A 25,697-nucleotide genomic window follows, 5' to 3' on the forward strand; every position below is an offset into this window, starting at 1 on the left:
TTTGGTGTTAGCACTATGTTATGCTTTAGCTATTTAAAAATAGCAGATCTACAAGCTCATAGCGCGCCACCGAGTGGCGCGCTACGAGCTTGTAGGTCTGCTGTTTTTTTTTAAATCAAAGAGCGACTGACATAGAAGACATTTTTAGAATCTGATCTCAGGTCAGAATGGAAAACTGTCAGGATGTAGAAGACATTTTTAGAATCTGATCTCAGGTCAGAATGGAAAACTGTCAGGATGTAGAAGACATTTTTAGAATCTGATCTCATGTCAGAATGGGCTAATAATGAAACTGTCAGGATGTAATAGACATTTTTAGAATCTGATCTCAGGTCAGAATGGGTTAAAATGCTCTAATGTTGGTCATGGGCGGTATAATGCCGACTCTGTGCTGTAGGGGATGTCTCTCAGGTTGTTTTAACGGTCTTATAAAAACACGTCTTGCTGGAAAAAAAGAGACAATGAGAGAGATTTACAACAGAAATCCAACTATTAGGGGACTGACTAGTAACTATTAGGGCATGTGAACACTGATGCCTGTCGGTCACAATGTGGGACAGACGGGGTCTCAATGTGAACACTGATGCCTGTCAGTCACAATGTGGGACAGACAGGGTCTCAATGTGAACACTGATGCCTGTCAGTCACAATGTGGGACAGACAGGGTCTCAATGTGAACACTGATGCCTGTCAGTCACAATGTGGGACAGACAGGGTCTCAATGTGAACACTGATGCCTGTCAGTCACAATGTGGGACAGACAGGGTCTCAATTTGAACACTGATGCCTGTCAGTCACAATGTGGGACAGACAGGGTCTCAATGTGAACACTGATGCCTGTCGGTCACAATGTGGGACAGACAGGGTCTCAATGTGAACACTGATGCCTGTCGGTCACAATGTGGGACAGACAGGGTCTCAATGTGAACACTGATGCCTGTCGGTCACAATGTGGGACAGACAGGGTCTCAATGTGAACACTGATGCCTGTCGGTCACAATGTGGGACAGACAGGGTCTCAATGTGAACACTGATGCCTGTCAGTCACAATGTGGGACAGACAGGTTCTCAGTTTGAACACTGATGCCTGGCGGTCACAATGTGGGACAGACAGGGTCTCAATTTGAACGCCTGTCAGTCACAATGTGGGACAGACAGGTTCTCAGTTTGAACACTGATGCCTGTCAGTCACAATGTGGGACAGACAGGGTCTCAGTTTGAACACTGATGCCTGTCGGTCACAATGTGGGACAGACAGGGTCTCAGTTTGAACGCCTGTCAGTCACAATGTGGGACAGACAGGGTCTCAATTTGAACGCCTGTCAGTCACAATGTGGGACAGACAGGGTCTCAGTTTGAATGCCTGTCAGTCACAATGTGGGACAGACAGGGTCTCAATTTGAACGCCTGTCAGTCACAATGTGGGACAGACAGGGTCTCATTTTGAACGCCTGTCAGTCACAATGTGGGACAGACAGGGTCTCAATTTGAACGCCTGTCAGTCACAATGTGGGACAGACAGGGTCTCAATTTGAACGCCTGTCAGTCACAATGTGGGACAGACAGGGTCTCAATTTGAACGCCTGCCAGTCACAATGTGGGACAGACAGGGTCTCAATTTGAACGCCTGCCAGTCACAATGTGGGACAGACAGGGTCTCAATTTGAACGCCTGCCAGTCACAATGTGGGACAGACAGGGTCTCAATTTGAACGCCTGTCAGTCACAATGTGGGACAGGGTCTGGGTTTGTGGGACACCTGAGAAGTCTTGGAAATTAGGGACTGTCTGTCCCACACAGAAGGGGGACATGAGGTCATCCTAGTCTCAAGACACTGACCTGACATTGTCCCACCCTGAGCAGGCATATGGCACATTAACTGGACTTTTACATTATGTATGGATATTTACATGTAGTCAGACCATAAATCACATTCATGTAACTGCAGTATCAATCTCACGTTGAAACACTGAATCAAGAAAGTTAGAAATGTATTTCATGAATTCATTAATTCATTCAATCATTCATTTACTTGCTTATTTATTTATCAATTCAATTCAAAGGAGCTTTATTGGCATGAGAAAACATATTTGTTTACATTGCCAAAGCAAGAGTCAAAATATAATAAACTAGAAAAAGTGCCCTTCTGGGCACAGGTCTCCACCAGGTTATCCACAGATCCGTGCAGTTAGAGGTAAAAACACTTTTCGGCCAGTTATAGCGCCACCTTGAGGTTGAGTTGAAATTGTTCATGTGGCATTTCGTCCTCGGCCTAGTGGGAATGTGGGTGCACAATTTCACGGAAATCACGCGATGTGTTCTTGATTTGCAGCATTTTGTTTGAATCTGAGCACTCCTGTGAAATTTGGAAGCCAATCTTAACCAATCAGGATGGAGTCTGAGAAATCTGAAAGACCGGTTTGGTTGAATGGCTCTAGAGAGACTGTGTACCAATTTGCCTGATGTTTGGACAAAATCTGTAGGTGTGCTGTGCAAAAACTTGTTTTGCACAAAGCGGCCTCCTGGTGGCGCTATAACAGGCCGTTCTGGAAAGTTTGGGGCAGAGGTTCATCGTTGGCATCCAGGGAGTGTGTGTGCAAAATTTGGCATCGACCGGGTTAACGGTGGCCGAGATTAGCTGCTAACGGACACACACACACACACACACACACACACACGGACACACACACACACACACACACACACACGGACGGACACACGGACGGACGGAGTGCAAAACATACTCTCTCCCCATGCCTTCGGCCTGGTGGAGACAAAAAACTGTTGTTAATGGGGAAAGTATAGTGGGAGGGGGTACAGATGCTGCTGTGTCACATTGCATCCTGAAGCTTTTGTTTAAAAAAACAAATTCTTTGCAGTCACTTTGGGACAAATAGCATTTTTTCCCCCCTCAAGATAAATAGCATACAGTGTTTAAAACCCATTTTGGGCGGGAACCCCTTTGGTGTTAGCATTATGTTATGCTTTAGCTATTGAAAAATAGCAGATCTACAAGCTCATAGCGCGCCACCGAGTGGCACGCTACAAGCTTGTAGGTCTGGTACTTTTTGAAAAAACGAAGAACGACTGACATAGAAACATAGCTTTTTCAGAAAACTGTTATTTTCAAACAGACATTTTTAGAATCTGATCTCAGGTCAGAATGGGTTAAAGGTAGCAGCTCTGTTCACATACAGTGTGTATTTATCACCCATACGTTTAATTTCCTCACAAAACGCTGATCTCCAAACATGAAACTAAAGCATGGGAAACTTCCTCTGAGCCGGAACACTTTTCAACATACTGTAACTGTTACTGTACGCCGTGTTTGTTTGCACAGCAGATTCCTGATTCATCGTCTTTTTTTGTCGAGTCGACACACGACACAACCTGAACCTGTCCTGACTCATCTGTTATAGGCTACAGCCTTTAGTCTAGTACTCTAGTCTCTGGGATCGCTATAGGGGAGGGCCCGGTCATGTTCATTTTGATCGGTAGGGAGGGTCCGGTCATGTTCATTTTGATCGGTAGGGTCACTAGGGTGGGTCCGGTGTTCATTTTGACAGCAAATTCTGATTTAGTCTTTTTGAATAACACACCATTTAGTTTTGGTCTCAGTCATGGGTCACACTCACCACTTCTAGTTCCTCAGTAATTATAGCTACATTTGGTCGATACTTTCATCCCAGGATCCCCACCGTAACCAATGGGATGTGTATCTGTACCCTATTGGCCTATTTCACAATAGAATATAGCTGAATAGTTCTAGAGAGCCCGCCTGGGTCCCACAGGTTCCGTTACCCAGGGTAACTGGACTAAGGAAAGGAAAGGTACTATGTTTACCCAGGGTAACTGGACTAAGGAAAGGAAAGGTACTATGTTTACCCAGGGTAACTGGACTAAGGAAAGGAAAGGTACTATGTTTACCCAGGGTAACTGGACTAAGGAAAGGAAAGGTACTATGTTTACCCAGGGTAACTGGACTAAGGAAAGGAAAGGTACTATGTTTACCCAGGGTAACTGGACTAAGGAAAGGAAAGGTACTATGTTTACCCAGGGTAACTGGACTAAGGAAAGGAAAGGTACTATGTTTACCCAGGGTAACTGGACTAAGGAAAGGAAAGGTACTATGTTTACCCAGGGTAACTGGACTAAGGAAAGGAATGGTACTATGTTTACCCAGGGTAACTGGACTCAAAGCTCAAGAACTTGTTTACAGCCAGGCCCTGCTCATAGAACATTTCATGGTAGAGGTTCAATGCCTTGTCCAAGGGCACTACAGCTGTGGTAATTTTAACGTGCCGGTCCGGGGATACGAACTATAGCGACCTTCCGATATCAAGACCGCTCCGCAAACCGTTCGGCCACCGCTGCCCCAAGGCAATGTGCCAAATTAAATTGTCCCCCATGAGCAAGACACTTAATAACACCCGAACTGCTCCCACAGCCAATGGCTGCTCCCATATAGGAGGGGCAAAATGTAAATATACACTGACTGACAGCGGGGGAATATTACAATATAAAGCATTGGCAAACATTGCAGGAACTGGCTGATGTATAATAAAGTTCAGCAGCTGATATTATGAATAGAAAGCAGTGCTTGTTTGCACATTTTGTACAGTTATTGACATAAACCGGTGGTGGGCAACTTTGACGATGGAGAGAGCCACTATATTTCCACACTCACTCCCTAGGGCCATATATTACTGTCGTAGCAATTTTTTTTGCTATGTTCAAATTGAAATCTTGAATTTTTGCTATTTTTGAATTGGAATCCTGAAAATGAACATTTTCATGTAATTTCAAATGCCTTTTAATTATACTTGTGTTGAGCATTGAGCTACTAATTTAGACTGAAGTAATTACAGCGGGTCATGTTTTGCATGTCGTAGAATTGTAAACAGCTGAAACCAATAATATATATCAGTATTCTGACATTAACCTGAGGGCCACATTAAGTGAAGGTGGGGGCCGCCAGTTGCCCAGCCCTGACATAAACGTACTGCTCAGGTATTGCTCAGGGAGGCACAGTTTCAACTCCTTCAGTCTCCATTTCTTTTTATATATTCTAATGTGAGCTTATAGTATTTTCAGCATGCAACCAAGTGTAAAATGACTTGGATCTCTTGCCCATGAGTCCCTTCCTATAATATTTGAGTCTAGTTGTTTTTATTTGTTGACAAAATCGACAGTATATTTAGTCATAGTGTTAGTCATCATGGCTTTGTTTTTATGTCGTTTTCTTTGTCAGTGAAAAAAAAATAAGTTGCCCGAACGGCCAAGGCTCCAAGAACAGTCAGGAATGGTAGTTAAGGGCGTTTATTCTCCCCAAATTCCTCCACCAAAAGTCCAGTCGTACAGAATTGTTCCGTGCAATAATTATCAATAGCAAACTGTAATACTGGCAACGAAATAAAGGACAAAAAGATAAATAAATACTTAGGCAACACTCCTTAACAAAACCCAAACAGGATGAGAGCTCTCTTCAGGCTGTACCCTGATCCCACAGGGCCCTGTAGCTCTCCCTCAGGGACGTTATTTGTGTCAATGCCCACATCCAACTCACTAGCCTGTCCCTGCAGCCTCCTTTAAATAGGAGTGGATCCTAGCACTGGGAACAGACTCAATTAGCACATTTCTTCTCAAATACTTCACTAATATAAACACTTCCAACCACCTTGAATAAACAGTAACCTAAACATTCTAAATAATGTGTTACAATTAAACAAGTATAAATCAGAATGAACACTCAATGACAATTACTCAACGCATCAAGAGAAACACCCCTCTCCTGCATAGCACTTGGCCCCTTCCTCATCAAGGGAAATGCCACCAGCAGTGCAGGAGAGACAACTAACCAATCAGTGATTACAATTTCAATAAAGGTTAAAACAATAGTGCTTGCATGTTATAGGAAACCGTTTCATGTGTGTTTGTATATAGGGCACGGGTTGCCCCGTGACAGTAGTCGACAAACCTTTTTCCTCTTAGTTTTAGTCGAGGCCATCAACACTGCATCAGACTGCTGTATGCAACATAATGTGACGGCTTTATTATAACCTTATCTACGGATTAGACAGCATTTCATTACATTAGCCTTGATGCCGTCGTAAGGGCTGACTTTGCTGAACTTGCTGAAAATAGCCGATCTACAAGCGCACAACGCATTAGACTGGCCGTTTATGTGACAGCTCTAGGACAGCTGTATATGTGACACTGGCAGACAGCCTTGTAACTTTCTCTGTAGTACGGATCAGAGACTATCAGAGGCTCCATTACAGAAGTGGAACATATTTTATTGCCACTAGTGTATAAGTTCCAACATGTGAGAGGTGGTTTCCTCCTCTCCGTAGACACTGCGCAGCATCCAGGCCTGTCCAAACATTACCTCAGAGCATGAATACGCTGGGGCAGAAACACAACGTACACAAGAATGAACAACTCCATTAGGATTCTCAGACTGAGATCTTCGTTCCTACTCTCGTATGGTCATATATACCTCCTACCTCGCATTGTATTGTGTTTCCTAATGTGGGCTCGCTGCCCTCTCGGCCATGGGGCTCGACTGGTTCTTCTGACACCGGGAGGAATAAATAAATACAAAGAGGATTTCTCACGGGTGTTTAAACTCGTTTACATAAGAGGGCATAAACCTCATGTTTCTATTAATCAGTCAGTCCTTCTCAAACATTTTCATGTCAAGGACCCCCGAAAATAATATGTAATTGGCCTGCCGACCTCCATCTGAAAATATGTTGTTCCAGGGACCCCCGCGCAGAAGCAAAGATTTGAGTTAAAAACGTCCGCTCTGAAAGAATATTATAGTCAACGATTTGCGAGACATGTTTTCACGATTCTTCAAAAATAGCAGATCTACAAGCTCATCGCGCGGCACCGAGTGCCGCGCTACGAGCTTGTAGATCTGCTATTTTTCAATAGCTATAGTAGAACATAATGCTTAAAACACCAAAAGGGGTTCCCGCCCAGAATGGGTTAGGCACGGGTGCAGCCAACATTGGCACAGGGAGGGTGATCACTGGCACCCTGCATGGCACAAGTGTGTGAGAGAGGATTTTTCTTTTAAAATAAAAAATACATTTTGTAGTTCCCCTGGTCTGAATGCAAATTGAATACATACTGAACTTCATACATAATGAACTCTGAACTGGAGAGGATCTCTTACGGTCATTACAATATCCTAATTGGAAAGGAAAAAATAATATATATATAAAAGGTTGTTACTGTATTATGGACGATCAAAATTGGTTGGACATTTTGTTTTGATGTGGTATCATAATTAGATCACGGTTGATATGCCAAAAGAGTTGCTTTACAGGTTAATTTAAAAAGATAATCGTGGACATGTAATTATTATTATTTTTCCGTAATATAATTTGAAGAGTGGAACTTGTGGCGCAAGATTGTCATGATGATGTACAATGATAAGAGTTCCCCTCACTTCACACAGGTGTGATTTTGTTATTTATGGTCAGTCTAGTAGTGTTGTGTTATTTTTGGGGTATTTTCTTTGTCTTCAGCTGCTGTTTGCTAGTCATGGCTGCCAGTTCCCACCTGATGTTGTGTGGGAGTCCAGACTGCTCCAGACCGTACTGACTAACTGCTAGCTTACATAATGTCTTGAGGCTAGGACTGAAGTCTAAGACATACTGTACAGGTCATCAGGTGTTTTACATCCTCCAAAGATGATGATACGATCTCCCACCATTCTGAATAGATAATGGGTCTTGATCATAGACTGTAAAAAAACAAATATGGACAAAGCGTTCTCCGGGTCTGATATGGACGTAAGATGAAGCCAGTCAGTCCTTGAATTGTAAATCGCCATCTTTCTAGATCCGTTTGGGCCCAGCTGGCCCATTGGCTGGCCCAGACAACAAGGCGGGACTTCCCCCCTTTCTTCTTCGTTGGTTTTTATTTTGACTCGAACGGGGGGGGGGGGGGGGGGGGTGGCTCCCGATCATAGACTGTAACGGTAGCCACGCCCCTCAGAACATACGCGACTTTATGGTCATTGTTTTAATACATGGGACCATAATTTTCCCAAAATAATATTATGACATGATAAATGACACATTAAACTATAGTGACTGGAAGCAGAAAGTATTCATGACCATGTTTATTAAGGTAATACAGTCTAGGTGAAGTTGGGCCCAAATACATGGACCTCTACGGGGATATGGGGGTTTTTTTTGGGCCCAATGACAGCGCCACAACAGGCCATTATATGAACTTTCAGGAAGTCCCGATTTCCTTAGTGGCTTCACAAAATATCTGTCTGACTGCCCCCCCGCCCCTGGTCTGGATATGAAAAGGGTTGGAAACCTGCACTGTCCTATAAAGACTGTCCTCTGAATCTGACGCACTGCTCTTGGTTTGTTGCAGGTCCTTAATTCCAGCTGTATAGAGCGTCGCAGTCCCGCCCCCTTTCAGAACGACGAGTGGCCCAGGAAATGATTCTCCATTCATTTTCTCCATAGGCTTTTCAAAACGTATTTATTTATTTAAAGACCTTTTAAGCGTCGTACGAAGCCAACTCTTGACGTGACAAATCATGACAACACACAATATTTTGGACCAAACAAATAATTACAAAGAAGAAAAACAACAAAAAAAGTGTTGTAACCTGCCGTTTTCTTTTGTTGTTCTTTCCGTTTGTTGTCATGATTTGTCACAAGAGTTGTCTTTGTCCGCGGCGTAAACGTCTTTAAAGGACAACTTCAGTTTTTTTCAACCAAGGTTCATGTTTTAGGTTGTTATTAGAGAAAGTAAAAGATGAGTGTTATTTTTTTTTCATTTGCTGCTTTCTTTCGTTTTAGGGATTTTAGCTGTATTTGACAGGGGGGCGGGGGCATTCGAGCATGGGGCTAAATATGTATTTTTTTACAACATTTTATAGCGATTTTTTTTAATTATTTACTATAGTCCTAATAAACCCCAGGAAATTTCATCTGGCCACAAAAGATCACGAGTTCTACTGAATGTGTCAAACTGACATATTGAGCCTATGACACACAGTGTGGCTTCCCCCCAGTAGGCTACCTTCACATTCTGTAGATCCTGTGATTTTTTTGTGGCCAGATGTAATTTCCTGGGGTTTATTAGGACTATAGTAAATAATAAAAAAATAAATCGCCATAATATTTTGTAAAATAATACATATTTAGCCCCATTCTCGAATGCCCCCGCCCCCCTATCAAAAACAGCTAAAATCCCTAAAATGAAAGAAAGCAGCAAATGAAAAAAAAATAACACTCATCTTTTAATTTCTCTAATAACAACCTACAACATGAACCTTGGTTGAAAAAAACTAAAGTTGTCCTTTAAATAAATACTTTCTGAAAAGTCTATGAGGAAAAATTAACAGGGATTTCTTTTCCGGGGTCACTCGAGGGGACTGCGACGCTCTATAGAGGCTAGCTTCAGGAGTTACTCAATCTGACACACTGTACGCTTGGGTTGTGTTGCAGGTCCTTCCAGCGGTGGTAGAGGCTAGCTTCAGGAGTCGTCTGCTGAGGAGGAGACGAGAATGGATCATCCCTCCGACCAGACTGGAGGAAAACAAGGACCACACCAAGAAGGACTACATCGCCAAGGTGAGTCCACTGAGGTGTTCACACCACGACACCGCTCAGGGTGAATGGACCACTCAGGTGTTCACACCACGACACCGCTCAGGGTGAATGGACCACTCAGGTGTTCACATACAGACACCGCTCAGGGTGAATGGACCACTCAGGTGTTCACATACAGACACCGCTCAGGGTGAATGGACCACTCAGGTGTTCACACGAATCACACCACGACACCGCTCAGGGTGAATGGACCACTCAGGTGTTCACATACAGACACCGCTCAGGGTGAATGGACCACTCAGGTGTTCACACACAGACACCGCTCAGGGTGAATGGATGGTGAATTAAGCAATATTACAGGAGAGGGTGTGGGTTAACGTGATTATTGCCACGACAGGGATGCGGTCAGGAACGAGACGGAGTCGAGTTCCGCAAAGCATCACTGAAGTGGCAATAATGACGTTAACCCACACCCTCTCGTGTAATATTGGCTTATTAGCCAGGCTAGGCTACATTTTATTCCCCGTAAATTAAGGCCCTACTTGATCACACTATACACAACTACAGTGTCACACAAAAGTAGCAGATCTTCAAGCTTGTAGATCTCTCTCTCTCTCTCTCTCTAAAAACATAAGCTGCTGAAAGGATCTGCAACAGATGGAATGGAGTTATTAACTGTGAGCTGCAGCAAATAATTGTGATCAAAGCCTGCCTGCACCAACATGTCTATAGTCTGAGATATGAAGAAGTGATGTCTGCTAAAGCTCAGCTCCGCGCTAGTTTTACTACTGCCAACGCACCAGAGAGTATCTGCCCAAACGATCAGGGGCCAATCAGTGACTGTGTTTCAACTGCTGTCCGTATAACAGTTGAAATTAAAGCCACGTTATCTATAATTAATTGCATTTTTATAGTGCCTTTCCAAGTGCTCAAAGCGCTTTACAACGGTTCATTCATTCATACATTGGGAGGTGAAGGTTCATTCATTCATACATTGGGAGGTGAAGGTTCATTCATTCATACATTGGGAGGTGAAGGTTTATTCATTCATACATTGGGAGGTGAAGGTTCATTCATTCATACGTTGGGAGGTGAAGGTTCGTTCATTCATACATTGGGAGGTGAAGGTTCATTCATTCATACATTGGGAGGTGAAGGTTCATTCATTCATACGTTGGGAGGTGAAGGTTCATTCATTCATACATTGGGAGGTGAAGTCAGCGTCCTCACTTCCCACATTCACACACCGACGGTGGCGAGCTCTGGAGGCAAACAGTGTCTTGCCCAAGGACACTTGGACATGTGGACAGGAGGAGGAGGAGCCGGGATTCGAACCGCCGACCCAGGGATCATTGGACGACCCGCTCTACCTCCTGAGCCACAGCCGCCCTCATCAGTCTGGATCAGTCTGGATAATGCCAGCCTAGTTGACACGCACCTTGTTAAAGGAGAATTCCATACTAAAAGGCTTTCTTTGTAGTCGTTACGTCCCCACCAAAGAGGTCCAGGTGTTATTTTGTGCTATTTCCCCCACCATAAGCCCTGAATGAATTGCATTGAATGGGAATTGAATGGGGCTATGGGGTGTTGTGCTAATTAGTTTATTTCCATCGCTCAAAAAATAAAATAAAATATGTATATATATCCTCTCTTCATAATGTAAATAACATCCCAAGCGGCACACTTTACTACTTATTTAGATGGAAATAAGTGAATTAGAACAACACCCCATAGCCCCATACAATTCAATGCAATTCATTGAGGGCTTATGGTAGGGAAAATAGCCAATAAGGAGTTTTTGCACAAAAACAACACCTGGACCTCTTTGGTGGGGACGTAACGACGACAAAAAAAAGGTAAGAAAGCCTTCTAGCATGGAATTCTCCTTTAACTATAACATCCACACTCCACAGCATATCATGTACAGAAATATATGTGTTACAGTAAAAGTGAAGAAAAACGGGGCGAGGAGGTTTCGGTTTGGGGCCGGGGGGGGGGGGGGGGGGGGGGGGGCGGGGTCAGGGGCGGGGCCAGGGGCGGGGCCGGGGGCGGGGTCAGGGGCGGGGCCAGGGCGGGGCTTGGGGGCGGGGCCAGGGCAGGTATGCAGGTGTCATCAAAACAGATCTGATTTGATGTCAGTTTTGTTACCTGTGATGTAGCCTGACCTAAGCAGAGACATTTCTGGTCTAGAGGGGCGGGTCGCGCCTCAGAAATGCGCACACCCTGATTGGATCTCATCGATCTGTCCGTCACCCCCGGCCCCTCCTCTCCCCCCTAGTGCAGCGCTACGTCACATAATTTAGAGCGACGCCCACCCGGAAGGGTTGACTCCCACTTTTAGACTGGTTCAGCCCACGGCTTTTTCCAGGCTTTCATCTTTCGCGCAGACGAAATGAAAGCCTGGGTATCGAGGCTACCTGTGATGTGACAATAAAGACTGTGTGTGTGTGTGTGTGTGTGTGTGTGTGTGTGTGTGTGTGTGTGTGTGTGTGTGTGTGGTTGTGTGTGTGTGTGTGTGTGTGTGTGTGTGCGTGTGTGCGTGTGTGTGTGTGTGGTTCTGTTCCACAGATCCGCTCGGACAGTGAGAGCCTGCCGGGGGACGTGCAGTATTCCCTCACGGGGGTCGGGGCGGATAAGTTCCCCTTCAACCTGTTCGTGGTGGACCCGGTCACCGGCTGGGTCACGGTGACCGGCATTCTGGACCGGGAGGTCATCGCCCAGTACAACGTGAGTGACCCGGTCCTCTCCTAATATGGTGCCCTCTCCTCCTCCTCCTCCCAGCTGTAGTTTATCGCTCGGTTCCTGTAGTTCAGGGGTGGGCAACTGGCGGCCCGGGGGGCCACATGCGGCCCCCCACCTTCACTTAATACGGCCCGCATGTTAATATCAGAATACTGATATTATAGTATTGATTTCAGCTGTTTACAATTCCAAAACCGCTTTAATGACTTCATGACTAGTATTAAATGACTATAGTATTTAACCCATTCTGACCTGAGATCAGATTCATACGCGGTTTCCACTGGACACACACTGGTCTGATTAACCCATTCGGACCTGAGATCAGATTCTAAAAATGTCAGTCGCTCTTCGATTTTTCAAAAAATAGCAGACCTACAAGCTCTTAGCGCGCCACTCGGTGGCGCGCTATGAGCTTGTAGATCTGCTATTTTTCAATAGCTAAAGCATAACATGATGCTAACACCAAAATGGGTTCCCGTTCAGAATGGGTTAATGCGGCCCTCAGGTTAATATCAGAATACTGATATTATAGTATTGATTTCAGCTGTTTACAATTCCAAACCCGCTTTAATGACTTCATGACTAGTATTAAATGACTATAGTACGTTAATGACTAGTATTCAAATGTTATTGTCTTTTTGTGTCCAATGTAGTTAACATAACTATAACTAAATGCATTTGAAATGCAATTTCAATTCAAATATAGCAAGAAATAGCCGATCTACAAGCTCAAAACACGTCGCGTTGCGACGCGTTTTGAGCTTGTAGATCGGCTATTTTTTGCTACGACAGTAACATGCACTGTGGCCCCTCTGGAGTGAGTGTGCAAATATATTGGCCCTCGCCATCGTCAAAGTTGCCCACCCCTGCTGTAGTTTATCGCCCGGTTCCTGTAGTTTATACCCTATAGGTACTAACGCTGCCCTCTCCTCCTCCTCCCAGCTGTAGTTTATCGCTCGGTTCCTGTAGTTTATACCCTATGGGTACTAACGCTGCCCTCTCCTCCTCCTCCTCCTCCTCTTAGCTGTCGGGCATCGCCCGGTTCCGTGACGGGCGCCTTGCGGAGAAAGACATCGAGCTGAGGGTCAAGGTCGTGGACGAGAACGACAACGCTCCGGTCTTCGGCGCCATGGAACACCAGACGGTGCCCGAGCTCAGCGCCAAAGGTGTGTGTGTGTGTGTACGTGTGTGTGTGTTTGTGTGCGTGTGTGTGTGCGTGTGTGTGTGTGTGTGCGTGCGTGTGCGTGCATGTGCGCGTGTGCGTGTGTCTTCTGAATCCTGACCTGAATTCTGAAAAAGCTATGTTTCTATGTCAGTCGTTCTTCGATTTTTCAAAAATAGCAGACCTACAAGCTCGTAGGCGCGCTATGAGCTTGTAGATCTGCTATTTTTCAATAGCTAACACCAAAAGGGGTTCCCGCGCCCAAAATGGGTCAAAGGAGAATTCCATACTCGTGTGTGTGTGTGTGTGTGTGTGTGTGTGTGTGTGTGTGTGTGTGTGTGCAAGTATGTATGTGTATGTCGACTAAAACAATGTCGACTAATACTATAGCAGATCTACAAGCTCAACGCTGCGGTGCGTTGTGAGCTTGTGGATCATCTATTCTCAGAGTCCAACTAAGTGTAAAGTCACTTACATCAGCCATTATCATGGCCCGCCAAAAGACATTTTTTTTACTAAAATGTGACTAGAACTAAAATCAGAACTAGAACTGCACTCTGTAGAGTGCATACTTGCTTGTTGCACACTAGTAGGCCATAAATGGCCAACTAGTGCGCAAGCAGAGCGCGCAAGTCCTTTCGACCGCTGTAAACTGTCAAATCTCAGTATCTCTGTGAAGTAACGTTTGAAATGTATAATTTTTAGATGTAACTATTTGCTACCTACCTACTTTATGCATATAAACACCTAGTATTATTAAGTATGATTCAAGTTTCTATCTATATAAGTTTGGGTGAAGAGCTAGTCATACATATACACACCACGTACTCTGGTCCCAGCAGATCAGGCACAACATTTTATTTTTACTGATTATGTATATAGTATACGTATGACTAGCTCTAAATGATGACGTAAGATATATGGTCATTTGTGGTCGTTTGGTCCCAGCAAAGCAGGCATATACTATATAGGCATATACTATATATAGTATATATATAGTATATAGGCATATACTATATACGTATACATATATACTATATAGAGTGTGTAGTTGTAAGTTGATTAGCGGTATACTGTGGTTACTATGCGCCAAAAACCGTGACAGCTTTCCCGCCATTTGATGTTTATGCAAGAAAATCTGTGCCTGGTTTGCTGGGACCAAACGACCACAAATGACCATATTTCTTACGTCATCATTAAGAGCTAGTCATACATATACACACCACGTACTCTGGTCCCAGCAGATCAGGCACAATTTGCTATTTTATTTTTACTGATTATGTATATAGTATACGTATGACTAGTTCTAAATGATGACGTAAGAAATATATATACTATATACGTATACATATATACTCTATACTCTATACTGTATAAAGTGTGTAGTTGTAAGTTGATTAGCGGTATACTGTGGTTACTTTGCGCCAAAAACCGTGACAGCTGTCCCGCCATTTGATGTTTATGCAAGAAAACAGCAAATCTGTGCCTGGTTTGCTGGGACCAAATGACCACAAATTACCATATTTCTTACGTCATCATTAAGAGCTAGTCATACATATACACACCACGTACTCTGGTCCCAGCAGATCAGGCACAATTTGCTATTTTATTTTTACTGATTATGTATATAGTATACGTATGACTAGCTCTAAATGATGACGTAAGAAATATATATAGTATATATATAGTATATAGGCATATACTATATACGTATACATATATACTCTATACTCTATGAATAGCTCTAAATGATGACGTAAGAAATATGGTCATTTGTGGTAATTTGGTCCCAGCAAAACAGGCACAGATTTTATGTTTTTCTGCATAAACATCGAATGGCGGGACAGCTGTCACGGCGGAAGAGACCGGGCGAAAACATTACTTGCGTGCTCTGCTTGCGCAAGTAATTAGCTGTCAAAATCGGGTACAGTACTTAGTTTAGACAGTTTTTGGTTTAGACTAGTCTTTGGTTAGACCAGTCATTAGTCCTACAACTACAACCTATCTCAAACCCTCACCCTAAACCTAACCTCCCACGGGGCAGCACACCTAAACCTAACCTTAACCCATGTCTAACCAATGACTAGTCTAAACCTAACCTTCCACGGGGCAGCACACCTAAACCTAACCTTAACCCATGTCTAACCAATGACTAGTCTAACCCTAACCTCCCACTGGGCAGCACACCTAAACCTAACCTTAACCCATGTCTAACCAATGACTAGTCTAACCCTAACCTCCCACGGGAGGCAGCACACCTAAACCTAACCTTAACCCATGTCTAACCAATGACTAGTCTAAACCTAACCTCCCACGGGGCAGCACACCTAAACCTAACCTTAACCCATGTCTAACCAATGACTAGTCTAAACCTAACCTACCACAGGGCAGCACACCTAAACCTAACCTCAACCCATGTCTAACCAATGACTAGTCTAACCCTAACCTCCCACGGGGCAGCACACCTAAATCTAACCTTAACCCATGTCTAACCAATGACTAGTCTAAACCTAACCTCCCACGGGGCAGCACACCTAAACCTAACCTTAACCCATGTCTAACCAATGACTAGTCTAAACCTAACCTCCCACGGGGCAGCACACCTAAACCCACCCTTAACCCATGTCTAACCAATGACTAGTCTAAACCTAACCTCCCACGGGGCAGCACACCTAAACCTAACCTTAACCCATGTCTAACCAATGACTAGTCTAAACCTAACCTCCCACGGGGCAGCACACCTAAACCTAACCTTAACCCATGTCTAACCAATGACTAGTCTAAACCTAACCTCCCACGGGGCAGCACACCTAAACCTAACCTTAACCCATGTCTAACCAATGACTAGTCTAAACCTAACCTCCCATGGGGCAGCACACCTAAACCTAACCTTAACCCATGTCTAACCAATGACTAGTCTAAACCTAACCTCCCACGGGGCAGCACACCTAAACCTAACCTTAACCCATGTCTAACCAATGACTAGTCTAAACCTAACCTCCCACGGGGCAGCACACCTAAACCTAACCTTAACCCATGTCTAACCAATGACTAGTCTAAACCTAACCTACCACAGGGCAGCACACCTAAACCTAACCTTAACCCATGTCTAACCAATGACTAGTCTAAACCTAACCTCCCACGGGGCAGCACACCTAAACCTAACCTTAACCCATGTCTAACCAATGACTAGTCTAAACCTAACCTCCCACGGGGCAGCACACCTAAACCTAACCCATGTCTAACCAATGACTAGTCTAAACCTAACCTCCCACGGGGCAGCACACCTAAACCTAACCTTAACCCATGTCTAACCAACGACTAGTCTAAACTAAGATTGCACCCCGTCAAAATCAACACTGGTACACAGATTCATAAGTGTGTGCGTGCGTGTGTGCGTGCGTGCATGCGTGCGTGCGTGCGTGCGTGCGTGCGTGCGTGCGTGCGTGTGTGTGTGTGTGTGTGTGTGTGTGTGTGTGTGTGTGTGTGTGTGTGTGTGCGTGCAGATACCTTCATATTGCAGGTGCTGGCTACAGACGCAGACGAGCCGGGCAACAACAACTCCATCATTGCGTACAGCATTGTAGACTCGCTGCCCCCTGGTGGAGAAGAGATGTTCTACATCACTAAGGATGGAAAGCTGTTTGTCAGGAAACCCACACTGGACAGAGAGGTACTGTATGCATAATTAATAATAATAATAATACAATAAACATCTTTCATCTCTTATTTTGATCCTTGATATGATCTCAAACTTCATTCAGAAACGGGTACCGTGGCCACAGAGAATGACAGATGTTGTTGAAGATGTGATGACCCCTATGGTCTCTTGTTTACGAGACAGGCGCTTCGGCCTCTTAAACAGGAGACCATAGGGGTCATCAATAAACAGGAGACCATAGGGGTCATCAATAAACAGGAGACCATAGGGGTCATCAATAAACAGGAGACCATAGGGGTAAACAGGTGCCAAGCAGGGAGGCATTGGGTCCCATTTTTACAGTCTTGGTTTACAGTCTTTGATACCCGGCCGGGGATCGAACCCCCGAGGTGTTGCATGTGGAATTTATTGTATTGACCACAAGTTGAGAAACAATGCAGTAAATAATCTGGTGACAATGATGACGCATCGATGTTGTCAGTTACTGGGAAGACGGATGTCAAGAACTTCCACAGAAAAGTGAGTTAGAATCTCAAGCGAAACCGTACCGGATTGCCTGGTTGAGTCACCATTATAAGGAAATGTGCCCATAATGAATCGCAAGTCTCTGCTTACTGAGTCATAGAATAAGTTACAATGAACAGCAACATGAGTTTAATATGGAAGGTTAATTTATTTCCCCCACACCACGACCATATCCCCCCTCCCAACACAACAATGGTCCCCAGGTTGATTTTCAGTCAGGGTGGTGGTCCCCAGGTTGATTTTCAGTCAGGGTGGTGGTCCCCAGGTTGATTTTCAGTCAGGGTGGTGGTCCCCAGGTTGATTCTCAGTCAGGGTGGTGGTCCCCAGGTTGATTCTCAGTCAGGGTGGTGGTCCCCAGGTTGATTTTCAGTCAGGGTGGTGGTCCCCAGGTTGATTCTCAGTCAGGGTGGTGGTCCCTGGTTCATACTCAGTTGAAAACCCGTGCTCTAACCACATGGCCACTATATGGTCTGCATGCACATGTATGTTTTATTCTTTATAACAAATCCAGTGTGGCAGGATGTGGAGAGATGGGATTATGGGATTATTCTGACAGCCCTATACAATTTACAATTTAGGCATTCATCAGACGCTCTTGATCCAGAGCGACTTACATTTAAGCAAAAACAAAAGCATGTCATACATCACATATATAAAAAGTAGTTATCATGAATCATGTATAAACTAAGAACGTAACAGTGGAGTATCTATGTCAACTATACATACTATACTGTATTATATATTATACAATATACATGTGCTATGATGACTACATAAAATGCAATTCTAGTGCTGTCTACTTAACGAGCTATAAGTCTGTTTAAAATATTATCTACATAAAGTGCTATCTAAGGGGCTATAGGGTAGGGTAAGTGCTACGGGCTATGGTGGAGTCTGAAGAGGTGGGTTTTCAGACTACTGGCGGAAGATTGGGAGTGATGCTGCAGTTCTGACTGTGATGGGAAGATTCTGCCGTAGCCTGAAAACCCACCTTTTCAGACTCCATCATGGCCCATAGCACTTACCCCCTTAGATAGCATTTCTGTAGACTTAGGTAGCATTTGACACAGAATTATAGCATGTTATGTAGACAGCACTATAATTGCATTGTATATAGTCATAGCACGCCATAGTACATATGTATAGCATAGTAGTAAATATGTATAGTTTATATGTATAGTGTATGTATAGTTCCATTATATAGATATTCCACTGTTACTTTCTTAGCTTACGCATGTTTCATGATAAATGTTTTTATGTGATGTATTACCATGCTTTTTTGTTCTTGCTTAATGTAAGTCGCTCTGGATTAAGAGCGTCTGAAATGCCTAAATTGAAGTGCATTCCATATAGTTTTGGAGCCAGAAGGGAGAAGAGTTTGGGACGTGTGGAGCGTTTTTAGTGAAACATGTTTTAACCCTACAGCTCCATGACAAGTACGTCCTGACGGTGAAAGGGGCCGACCTGAACGGCCGCCCCGGGGGGAAGTCGGGCACGGGGAGCGTCACGGTGCACATCTCTGACGTCAACGACAACCTGCCCACTCTGGAGAAAGAACAGGTAACGACAACCTGCCCACCCTGGAGAAAGAACAGGTAACGACAACCTGCCCACCCTGGAGAAAGAACAGGTAACGACAACCTGCCCACCCTGGAGAAAGAACAGGTAACGACAACCTGCCCACCCTGGAGAAAGAACAGGTAACGACAACCTGTCCAGTCTGGAGAAAGAACAGGTAACGACAACCTGCCCACCCTGGAGAAAGAACAGGTAACGACAACCTGCCCACCCTGGAGAAAGAACAGGTAACGACAACCTGCCCACCCTGGAGAAAGAACAGGTAACGACAACCTGCCCACCCTGGAGAAAGAACAGGTAACGACAACCTGCCCACCCTGGAGAAAGAACAGGTAACGACAACCTGCCCACCCTGGAGAAAGAACAGGTAACGACAACCTGCCCACCCTGGAGAAAGAACAGGTACGGCCAGAAACGTCATCATTCTCTGCAGCTTTTCTTCAAGGGATAGTTCAGATTTGTTTAACTTAAGCTGTATGAAATACTTGCCATTAATATAGTGGTTGCAACAAACTAACTAACTAACTTTCGGTCAGAACTAGTCACTGCGTTGACTAAGTAATGTAATATAAATTAAGCAATGTAAATTGCTTAAACCTATTTTTGTTTATCTGTTTTGTAAAAATGACCGAAATAAAGATTCAAACTCAAAACTCAACTAGTGGTTGCAACCACTATATTCGTAGGGGGACAGCAAGGCTGTAATGCAGCGGCAACGATGACCCCCGAATGTGTGCGTTGTATATTACGTGTGTACAGTACGAGGTTAGTATAATGTATTATTATGTATAGTATTATCGATATGTAGATATTTATGGTGGGTTGTGTCCGTACAGTACGAGGATAGTATATGTATTATATTTATAGATATGTAGATATTCATGGTGGGTTGTGTCCGTACAGTATGAGGATAGTATATGTATTATATTTATAGATATGTAGATATGTATGGTGGGTTGTGTCTGTACAGTATGAGGATAGTATATGTATTATATTTATAGATATGTAGATATTCATGGTGGGTTGTGTCTGTACAGTACGAGGGCAGTATATGTATTATATTTATAGATATGTAGATATTTATGGTGGGTTGTGTCTGTACAGTACGAGGATAGTATAAGTATTATATTTATAGATATGTAGATATTTATGGTGGGTTGTGTCTGTACAGTACGAGGGCAGTATATGTATTATATTTATAGATATGGTTGTGTCCGTACAGTACGAGAGCAGTGTCGTGGAGGTGCTGAGGTAGTACAGTACCAGTGTTGTTTTCGTCGACTAAAACTAAGACGAAAAATGTTCGTCGACTACCTTTTTCCACTGACGAAAACTAAATCAAAACTAAATCAAAACGAATCTATGATGACTAAAACTATAAGACTAAATATACTGACAATTTCGTCAACAAATAAAAACTAGACTAAAATGTTAGGAAGGGACTAGTGGACAAGAGATCCAGTTTTATGCTGGGTTGCATGAGATGTTTGTAGATCTGCTATTTTCAGCATGCAACCAAAGTGTAAAATATGTCATTACAACGACATCAAGGCCTGTCAAAACACATTTTAGTCGACTAAATCAACTGTAGATTTAGTCGACTAAAATCGTATGACATTTAGTCGACTAAAACTAGACTAAACACTAGAACATTCCAGGCGACAAAAATGTGACTAAAACTAAGTGTATACTATTCAAGAGACTATATGATTAAAACTAAAATAGAAATTTGCTGCCAAAAACAACACTGTACAGTATGTATTATATTTATAGATGTGGTTGTGTCCGTACAGTACGAGGGCACAGTCGTGGAGAACACGCAGGGTGTGGAGGTCATGAGGATCAGAGCTCTGGACCTGGACCAGGTCGGCACCGACAACTGGACCCCCGTCTACGAGATCGTCCAGGGCAACGAGGCGGGCTACTTCAGCGTGCACACGGACCCCGCCACCAACGAGGGGGTTCTGATGCTGGACAAGGTATACACAAACTATAGATACGTCCCCATTCTGACCTGAGATCAGATTCATACGAGGTTTCCACTGGACACACACACACTGGTCTGATTATAACCCATTCTGACCTGAGATCAGATTTAAAAAAATGTCAGTTGTTCTTCGATTTTTCCAAAAAATAGCAGACCTACAAGCTCGTAGCGCGCCACTCGGTGGCGCGCTATGAGCTTGTAGATCTGCTATTTTTAAATAGCTAAAGCACGACATGATGCTGACACCAAAATGGGTTCCCGTTCAGAATGGGTTAACAGGATTGTCACAAAGTATAGAGACGTCCCGATAGATACTGTATCGGCATCGGAAAGGCAGGGGTGGGCAACTGGCGGCCCGGGGGCCACATGCGGCCCCCTTCTTCACTTAATGCGGCCCTCAGGTTAATATCAGAATGCTACAGTATTGACTTCAGCTGTTTACAATTACAAACCCACTTAAATTACTTCATGACTAGTATTAAATGACCAGTACTTAAAGGACAACTTTAGTTTTTTTCAACCAAGGTTCATGTTTTAGGTTGTTATTAGAGAAAGTAAAAGATGAGTGTTATTTTTTTTTTTCATTTCCTGCTTTCTTTCGTTTTAGGGATTTTAGCAGTTTTAGACAGGGGGGCGGGGGCATTCGAGCATGGGGCTAAATATGCATATTTTTTATACAATTTTATGGTGATTTATTTTTTTATGGTTTACTATAGTACTAATAAACGCCAGGAAATTACATCTGGCCACAGAAGATCACAGGATCTACTGAATGTGAAGGTAGTCTACTGGGGGAAGGCTTATACTGTGTGTATAGGCTCAATGTCAGTTTGTCACATTCAATAGATCCTGTGATCTTTTGTGGCCAGATGTAATTTCTTGGGGTCTAGTAGGACTATAGTATAAATAATATAATAATAATAATAAAATTAAATATCCATAACATTTTGTAAAAATAATACATATTTAGCCCCATGCTCGAATGCCCCTAAAACGAAAGAAAGCAGCAAATGAAAGAAAATTAACACTCATCTTTTAGTTTCTCAAATAACAACATAAAACATGAACATGAAAAACTAAAGTTGTCCTTTAATGACTAGTATTAAAATGTTATCTTTTTGTGTCAAATAGTTATGCTTAACAGTTCATAAAGTTATAACTAAAATGCTTTTGAAATTCAATAAAAAGGTTTCTTTTCATGATTCCAATTCAAAAATAGCAAACAATTATTCAGGTTTCAGGTGCACTGTGGCCCCTCTGGAATGAGTGTGGAAAAATCTTGGCCCTCGCCATCGTCAAAGTTGCCCACCCCCTAAGGTATCGGCCCTTTTTCGGGTCATATCGGGTATATCAGTGAATATGCCAGTCACCGATCCGACACAGGGGTAAGGGGTCGACACTATGCCAGTCACCGATCCGACACAGGGGTAAGGGGGTCGACACTATGCCAGTCTAACCAGCGATCCCACACAGGGGTAAGGAAGGGGTTGACACTATGCCAGTCTAACCACCGATCCCACACAGGGGTAAGGGGTCGACACTATGCCAGTCTAACCAGTGATCCCACACAGGGGTAAGGGGTCGACACTATGCCAGTCTAACCAGTGATCCCACACAGGGGTAAGGGGTCGACACTATGCCAGTCTAACCAGTGATCCCACACAGGGGTAAGGGGTCGACACTATGCCAGTCTAACCACCGATCCCACACAGGGGTAAGGGGGTTGACACTATGCCAGTCTAACCAGCGATCCCACACAGGGGTAAGGGGGTCGACACTATGCCAGTCTAACCAGTGATCCCACACAGGGGTAAGGGGTTGACACTATGCCAGTCTAACCAGTGATCCCACACAGGGGTAAGGGGTCGACACTATGCCAGTCTAACCAGTGATCCCACACAGGGGTAAGGGGTTGACACTATGCCAGTCTAACCAGTGATCCCACACAGGGGTAAGGGGTCGACACTATGGCAGTCTAACCAGTGATCCCACACAGGGGTAAGGAAGGGGTCGACACTATGCCAGTCTAACCAGTGATCCCACACAGGGGTAAGGGGTCGACACTATGCCAGTCTAACCAGTGATCCCACACAGGGGTAAGGGGTCGACACTATGCCAGTCTAACCACCGATCCGACACAGGGGTAAGGGGTCGACACTATGCCAGTCTAACCACTGATCCGACACAGGGGTAAGGGGGTTGACACTATGGCAGTCTAACCAGTGATCCGACACAGGGGTAAGGGGTCGACACTATGCCAGTCTAACCAGTGATCCCACACAGGGGTAAGGAAGGGGTTGACACTATGCCAGTCTAACCAGTGATCCCACACAGGGGTAAGGGGTCGACACTATGCCAGTCTAACCAGTGATCCCACACAGGGGTAAGGGGTCGACACTATGCCAGTCTAACCACCGATCCCACACAGGGTAAGGGGTCGACACTATGCCAGTCTAACCAGTGATCCGACACAGGGCTAAGGGGTTGACACTATGCCAGTCTAACCAGTGATCCCACACAGGGGTAAGGGGTCGACACTATGCCAGTCTAACCAGTGATCCCACACAGGGGTAAGGGGTTGACACTATGCCAGTCTAACCACCGATCCCACACAGGGGTAAGGAAGGGGTTGAGACTATGCCAGTCTAACCACCGATCAGACACAGGGTAAAGGGGTCGACACTATGCCAGTCTAACCACCGATGCGACACAGGGGTAAGGGGTCGACACTATGCCAGTCTAACCACTGATCCGACACAGGGGTAAGGGGGTTGACACTATGGCAGTCTAACCAGTGATCCGACACAGGGGTAAGGGGTCGACACTATGCCAGTCTAACCAGTGATCTCACACAGGGGTAAGGGGTCGACACTATGCCAGTCTAACCACCGATCCCACACAGGGTAAGGGGTCGACACTATGCCAGTCTAACCAGTGATCCCACACAGGGGTAAGGGGGTCGACACTATTCTGTTGGGGCATGAAGTGGAGTTTGCTTTGCAGTTGCCCCAAACTGCAAGTGTACGTTTGAGTGAGGAGTCTGCTATTAACAACACGAGATAAAATAAGTAAAAAAAAAATATTATAAATATTATTCTCTGGTATTCGGTATCGATATCCCTAGTACAAACAAACCTCATTTTCGGTGGTCACCTCTTCACCCAAAACTGGACTATGAAATAGGCCTTTAAAGGACCACTTCACCACTTTTCAACCTATCTTCATATAATAGGTCCTCACTAATAAACGGTGCGAGTGGTTTCTACTCGGTCTGTCTCTCATAGGAGGGCTGTGGGCAGTTCAGAAACCGTCTTCCAGTGACATCATCGATGGGGAATACAAGCTAATAGAAATTGCAGGCTTTCTAGTCCTGAAAAGTTGCAATGCGAAAATGGAAGCCATCGTTCTCACGATAATGAAAATCTAAACATTTCTTGTTCTCAAATCTTGTTTAAAATAAAATCTGCCTAATGATGATGTCGCTGGAAGACGGTTTCTATACTGCCCACAGCCCTCCTATGAGACACAGACTGAGTAGAAAAAAATCGTGCAATTTTTTCATGATTATTAGCGAGGACCTATTATATGAAGATAGGTTGAAAAGTGGTGAAGTGGTCCTTTAAGGTATATAACCCATTCTGACCGGGCACCCATTTTGGTGTTGGCATCATGTCATGCTTTAGCTATTGAAAAATCGAAGAGCGACTGACATTTTTAGAATCTGATCTCAAGTCAGAATGGGTTCATCAGACCAGTGTGTGTCCGGCGGAAACCTCGTATGAATCTGATCTCAGGTCAGAATGGGATAATCAATATCTGTGTGTGCTCTCCCCCCTCCCCAGGCCGTAGACTACGAGGACGTGAAGGACTTGGAGCTGGGACTGGCCATTAGGAACGTAGCGCCACCTCATGGCGACGGACCGGGGGCGACTGGCGGGGGCGTGGTTATAACAGGAGGAGGAGGGGGAGGAGGAGTCGAGATCGGCCCGGACGGAACGGTCATCACAGGTACCAGTGTTGTTTTCGTCGACTAAAACTAAGACGAAAAATGTTCGTCGACTATACCTTTCACTGACTAAAACTAATTAAAAACTAAATAAAAATGAATCTATGATGACTAAAACTAAGACTAAATATACTGACAATTTCGTCGACAAATAAAAACTAGACTAAAATGTTAGGAAGGGACTAGTGGACAAGAGATCCAGTTTTATGCTGGGTTGCATGCTGAAAATAGCAGATCTACAATCTCGCGACGCGTTGTGAGATTGTAGATCTGCTATTTTCAGCATGCAACCAAAGTGTAAAATATGTCATTACAACGACATCAAGGCCTGTCAAAACACATTTTAGTCGACTAAATCACCTGTATATTTAGTCGACTAAAATTGTATGACATTTAGTCGACTAAAACTAGACTAAACACTAGAACATTCCAGGCGACAAAAAT

The 25,697-nt window shown here is 44.2% G+C and overlaps 1 protein-coding gene across 1 annotated transcript in view; it reads left to right on the forward strand.

The window, feature by feature from the left end:
• Window positions 1-25,697, forward strand: part of dsg2.1 (desmoglein 2, tandem duplicate 1) — a gene marked incomplete at its 3' end in the record, with an annotated part of 49,652 nt that overhangs the window by 1,720 nt on the left and 22,235 nt on the right. The window contains exons 2-8 of the mRNA XM_083766797.1: window positions 9,488-9,613; window positions 12,161-12,319; window positions 13,359-13,500; window positions 17,003-17,169; window positions 19,108-19,242; window positions 21,054-21,239; window positions 25,090-25,255. Of these exons, the coding sequence (XP_083622923.1) occupies window positions 9,488-9,613; window positions 12,161-12,319; window positions 13,359-13,500; window positions 17,003-17,169; window positions 19,108-19,242; window positions 21,054-21,239; window positions 25,090-25,255 (1,081 nt within the window). The remainder of the gene's footprint in view (window positions 1-9,487; window positions 9,614-12,160; window positions 12,320-13,358; window positions 13,501-17,002; window positions 17,170-19,107; window positions 19,243-21,053; window positions 21,240-25,089; window positions 25,256-25,697) is intronic.

The sequence above is a fragment of the Protomyctophum parallelum genome, assembly GCF_964188405.1.
Source record: "Protomyctophum parallelum genome assembly, chromosome: 6".
Lineage (NCBI taxonomy): Eukaryota > Metazoa > Chordata > Actinopteri > Myctophiformes > Myctophidae > Protomyctophum > Protomyctophum parallelum.